The sequence below is a fragment of the Arachis hypogaea genome, chromosome 20, assembly GCF_003086295.3.
Source record: "Arachis hypogaea cultivar Tifrunner chromosome 20, arahy.Tifrunner.gnm2.J5K5, whole genome shotgun sequence".
NCBI classification, from domain to species: Eukaryota; Viridiplantae; Streptophyta; class Magnoliopsida; order Fabales; family Fabaceae; genus Arachis; species Arachis hypogaea.
Genome location: NC_092055.1, coordinates 118110451 through 118116370, shown reverse-complemented (window position 1 = coordinate 118116370; position 5920 = coordinate 118110451). Strand labels below are relative to the sequence as shown.

The window sequence follows — 5920 nt, the reverse complement described above, 5'->3', positions numbered from 1 at the left end:
TGATGGTGGAGGTGGAGGGTGGGGGGAAGGGGAGATGGGGAAGGGGTGGGGCCGCGTGGTGGGAGTGTGGGTGCGGGGAAGGGAAAACGGGGCGGGGGGGTGACGCGGGGTGGGAGTGGGGGTGCTGGGAAGGGAAGACGGCGAGGGGGGTGACACGGGGTGGGGAAGGGAAAACGGGGAGGGGGGGAGGGAACGCGGGGCGGGGCCGGGGGTGGGGGTGGGGGTGGGGGTGCAGGGAGGCAGGGAGGGGGAGGGGAGGGGAAGGGGGAAAGCAGGGAGGGGGACGGCGGCGGCGTTGGTGGTGGTGCTGGTGGTGGAGGTTGTGGCGGTGGTGTTGGTGTTGGTGTTGGTGTTGGTGGTGGTGGTGGTATGTTGGTAGTGGTGAGGGTATTTTTGTCAAAAAAAAAAAAAAAAAGGACGATTTTAATACGAAAAAAAACATTAAGGACGACTTTAATGGCAAAATAACAAGAGGGACGAATTCGATTCTTGCACTAAACTTAAGGGACCAAAATCGTACTTACCCCTTATTTTATCATTGGCCTATTTTTGGCATTGCATATCATTGTAGTTTGTTTATTCATAGAACTAGTTGTTTATGATCCCCTTTTGAAGTAAAAAAATGCAGTAGAAGAGTGTTTAGAACCAATTACTTTATTTATTGAATTTTTTTAGAATTAGATGTTTATTATAAAACGATTTTTTCGGTTGAACCACAATTGAACCGATTGAACCAATAAATTAGTAAACAACAGTTTGATGATCGGTCCCATTTTTTGAACCTTGATCAATAGCGCTTGTATTGATTTAATTTTTTTAAAAATATAAATTTAAAAATATAAAATAAAACATGTTGTTAAATTTTTAAACCAAAAAAGTTATACTAAAAAAATTAAATTGATGGTTAAGGAATAACTAAAAATAATAAATTCTAATAGTTTTTTAACCTTTTTTTATTTATTAAATGCATAAAAATAATAAAAATAAAATTAATTGAAATGGTAAACAATTTATAATTTATTTAGAAAATTATCAAATATTAGAAATAACAAAAAAAATATTTTTTTATAAATTATATATCATAAAAATTATATAAAGTATAGATTATATAGGTTTTTATTTAAAGAAATATATAAAATATATCTATTCTTAAATATGCTATAGTAAAAAGATTTTAAAAATATAGTTCTACCATTTACATGAGACACTTCCAAAATAGATTTTTGAGCTAATTCACGTAAAGCGCCCGTAAAATGGCAAAAATATATTTTTAAAAAACTTTCATGAGGTATATATATTTAAATAAAAAAACCCAGATTATATATAGTATAGATATTCTTTTTTTACAGATGTAGTATTGACATTATTACAATCCAAAAAAGAGAAAAAAAAACAAGTAGACTAGTCAAGTACTATGGATGTGTCGATATTCAGTCATGTTAACATGTGGACGACAATGGCTTAAGATTCTTGCAAGCAACTCCAACATCCACCCTTCATAAAACAGTAACACATAATAACTCTCTATTTTTCTTCGATGATGTTCGATCCCATTCTTCATTTCCCTTGAAACTTCATCCCTTAATTGACCTACTTCACAACAATCATCACTCACTAGTAGCCATGGCCTTGCTGAATCCATCTCTTCCCCACACCCAAGCCTTTCTTCCTCTCCGTCTTTCTGCTACACCATCCAAGCAAACTTCACCACTACTATGGACTACTCTCTCTTCCTATCCATTCAAACCATTGTCAAGGAGGATGAAGCATGCAAGGTGTGAAGCTGTGGCAGACATCAAAGCTGAGCCCTTGGTTGAAGGGGAAGGAGAAGAAGAAGAAGAAGATCACAAGGTTCTTATGGGGCCTTCTTCAGAGGAAGAGAGAAGGGGTGAGAGGGTTGTTGCTGACTATGATTGGACTCAAGAGTGGTACCCTTTGTACCTCACCAACAATGTCCCTGATGATGCACCTCTTGGTCTCAGTGTCTTTGACAAGCAGCTCGTCTTGTTCAAGGACCCCAATGGCGTCTTCCACTGTTTCGAAGATCGTTGTCCACACAGGTAATATAGGTTTAGATTTGAATGTTTTAATCCTGAATTCAGTTTAAAATGTGTTGGTGTCATTTGGTGAAAGTAATTATTTCAACTTTTAGTGTTAATTGTCTTGCATTCTTAGTAGAATTGGCAAAATGAAGACTTGAAATTTATGTGCTAATTGAGATTAGGAAACCTGCAAACTTGGCATCCTATGAAATTCTGAATCCTTATTTATCCAAATGCTTGAACTTAATCTTTTCCATGATTCAGGTTAGCAAAACTATCTGAAGGTCAGTTGATTGATGGAAAGCTTGAGTGTCTATACCATGGATGGCAGTTCAAAGGCGACGGAAAATGTGTAAAGATACCTCAGGTTGGTTGTGAACATACATTGATCCCCAGCAAAAAAATTTAAATATCCAATTTTTTTGCTTTTTGACATTATGTTGATCAATTTTTCTCCCGTTTGTTCTTTTCAATAGCTTCCAGCTGATGCTAAAATCCCAAGATCAGCTTGTCTTAAATCATATGAGGTGAAAGAATCCCAAGGAGTTGTTTGGGTATGGATGTCACCTAAGACACCTCCAAATGTCAATAAGCTACCTTGGTTTGAGAACTTTGCTAGACCAGGGTTTCAAGATGTTTCAACAATTCATGAACTCCCATATGATCATTCTATTCTCTTGGAAAACCTGATGGATCCTGCTCACATTCCAATCTCACATGACAGAACAGACTGGACTGCGAAAAGAGAGGACGCACAGCCACTGCATTTTGAGGTAACCGAGCGAACTGATAGAGGGTTTGCTGGTTGGTGGGGAAAAGAGCAAGAGGGCTCACTGCCGAACTTCTTACGGTTCGAGGCTCCTTGTGTGCTCCAAAACAACAGGGAAATGGTTGATAAAGATGGTCAGAAACACTACTTCACTGGCTTATTCCTCTGTAGACCAACAGGGCAAGGGAAATCCATGCTGATTGTGAGATTTGGAGGAACAAAAAGATCCCCATTAGCGAAATTGTTCCCTAAATGGTACTTCCATCAGAACGCTTGCAAGGTGTTTGAGCAGGACATGGGATTCCTGTCATCCCAAAATGAAGTTCTATTGAAAGAGAAAGTTCCAACAAAAGAACTATATCTGAACCTAAAATCATCAGACACTTGGGTAGCCGAATACCGGAAGTGGATGGACAAAGTAGGGCATGGGATGCCGTATCATTTCGGTCACAGCACCATTTCGTTGCCCAAAGAGCCTGCTGTAGTTGAACATGCACCAGCAGGACTCATAGCAGGACAATCAGCATCAAATCCAGCAAAGGGTGGCACCGGAACAATGCATGCCCCGAACTTGGCCAATAGATACTTCAGGCATGTGATTCATTGCAAAGGTTGTAGCACGGTGGTCAAGGCTTTCGAAGCTTGGAAGAACGCCCTTTCGGCTGTAGCCATTGCATTCGCCGCATTGTCGATTCTGGTATCTGGGAGGCAGTGGAAAACCCTTCTTTTGGGATCCGCAGCACTGTGCAGTGCTGGAGCCTATGCATGCTCTTCAGCCATTGCATTGAATACAACAAACTTTATCAGGACACACAGGAGATTGTAAGCTGAGCAAGTTGTTAGAATTTATAGTTTCCATACAAAGTATATGTTAAATCAGAATCCCATGTATCAATAATTTGAAAGCTTCTCTGTATTGCAATTTGCCAAAAAAAAGAAAGACACTTAGTACATGTAAACAATTCATTCATTTATTCATTCATACAGTAACATGGTCTAAATACAAGCAAAAAATAACTGGGTATAATGTAGAAACTAGAAAGCCAAGTAATCTGCTATAAAAAAAAAAAAACAACAATAATGTAATTGAATATACATCACAAGTTGAAACCTAGCTATATATAAAACTATACACTCTTGAATTTGAGTGGCTATTGTGAAGAAGGGGGGTGTTCCAACCACTTAGCACGAAAACCTGTTCCCTGACAATCAGAGCAGCACATTGATCCCTGAAATAGTAGTACACAACACAATAAATCTTAGTAGTTAAAATAACTAATTTATCTTACAACTACTATTATAAATCATTAAAGTTTCAGAAACTGAGATGATGATTATTAACGGGAAGGAAGGTGGTAGCGACCTTGGCAGAACAAATGATACAGCTGGTGTTTTTGGAAGGAACTTCACAAAGCATGTTATCGCCAATAATAAAGAAACCAGTACCACTACACCATTTACATTCGATATGCCCTTTTGAGTTGCAAGATGAACACGCAATTGGTTTTGGTTGCTGCAAAGTGCAAACACACCATTATTGAAGTTAGAAGGTAAATTACAAGAAATATATTATTGTACAATATAATTTGCGTAATTTTAAAAGTATTTAATACATATTCCAAAATTGATTTTTATACAAACTTTAACTGTTGTATTGTTTAATTTTGATATACTAGTAGAATTTACAGCAAAATTAACTATTTTTTGTATTAAATTAATCATTTAAATAATTATTTAAAAGAATAGATATAATTGATCGTTTTACACTGCCTAAGTTGTATCAATTAAAGAACTCATTATTTTATACGTTAATAATATAGGAGTAATATACCTCCAAAATTTATGACAATGAGTAATAGCTCAAATGGCATAGTCTCCCTATACTCAATTAAGAAGTTGCGAGTTTGAGTCTCGTATCTTTAGTAAAAAAAAAAAAAAAATATATATATATATACCTCCAAAATTTGAGAGAGTACTGGCAGAATAGAGTACCTGAGAGATTAACCAGGCGCGTTCCATGCGCTTTGCGAAATCGGAGGAAGAATCAGCCGTGGACGCGCGCACTCTTAACGGCCCACAACTACTTCTCTTATAGTAGTATTTGATTGAAGGTGATATGACAATTTTACCCTGTAATTGCAACGTTTCGGAAACCACCGCAGACCCACCGCGACACCTAGCACCCGTGGCCATTCTCTTCTTTCAAAAGCACCTGCAGGGGCCTAATTGGGTTTTCTAGTCTTCACCTGATTTGTTTTATTTATGGGTAAAAAATCGGGGGTCTTTACCTAGAAAATGGATCTTAGGCTAGGCTGGGCGCATTATTTCTTGTTTGGAAGTACACCCTCTGCTAAACTACCAAAAGTCAAATCTGCACTTGATTTACTTGGATTGGTCGGTGATGGTTTAGTCGGGAGCTTAAATAAATATCAAGTTCAAATTTTATCTTTTATTTTTTACTAAAGATAGGATACTCGAACCCGCAACCTCTTAATTGAATATGAGGAGACTATGTCATTTGAGTTATAACTCTTAATTGAAAAGGATTAGATTAATTTTCAAATTTTATCTTGCATATGCATAATGTAATATATGGATTTAAATTTTTATATTCTGAAATATTAAAAAGATAATTAGAAAAATAAATTAAGACTTTTAGTAATTATTTTTTAAAATAATATTTTTTTAATATATTTATGAATTTAATTTTAATGTATTTTCAGTATAAAATTATTTTATGCGTGTATTCAATTACTTAATGTATGTTACACCACATGAATAGTCATCCAAAAAAATAGATATAATTGCACGATAATGTAAAACACTTTACATTGTCAGTGCATCATAATTAAACTCATATATTTATTTTTATTATTAAAAATTTATTTAATATTTTAAAAAAATTTCATTGAATTTTTTTTAATAATTTAATGACATCCAATTATCCACATTTGACCGCTATTTTATAAGTTTCATATTTATTTTATTGTGCACATCAATTAAACTATACTTTATGATTTTATTTTACATGTTTTGAAATAATGCCACCATATTATAAGGATTAGATTAATTTTCACAGTCTAATACGAATCTTCTTATTATTTTGTTC

General features: G+C 35.9%; 2 protein-coding genes across 2 annotated transcripts; one reads left to right on the top strand and one right to left on the bottom strand.

Annotated features, from left to right (window-relative positions):
• Positions 1-1307: 1307 nt before the first annotated feature.
• Positions 1308-3770, top strand: LOC112783152 (protein TIC 55, chloroplastic). Its single transcript, XM_025825947.3, has 3 exons — positions 1308-2060; positions 2307-2409; positions 2519-3770. Exons 1-3 carry the CDS (start codon positions 1624-1626, stop codon positions 3635-3637), a joined length of 1659 nt encoding a protein of 552 aa, XP_025681732.1. The 5' UTR covers positions 1308-1623; the 3' UTR covers positions 3638-3770.
• LOC112783153 (uncharacterized) lies at positions 3761-5267 on the bottom strand. The gene is made up of 3 exons (XM_025825948.2): positions 4804-5267; positions 4175-4324; positions 3761-4040 (listed from the first exon to the last, which is right to left on the bottom strand). Exons 1-3 carry the CDS (start codon positions 5002-5004, stop codon positions 3963-3965), a joined length of 429 nt encoding a protein of 142 aa, XP_025681733.1. The 5' UTR covers positions 5005-5267; the 3' UTR covers positions 3761-3962.
• Between the last annotated feature and the right edge of the window lie 653 nt (positions 5268-5920).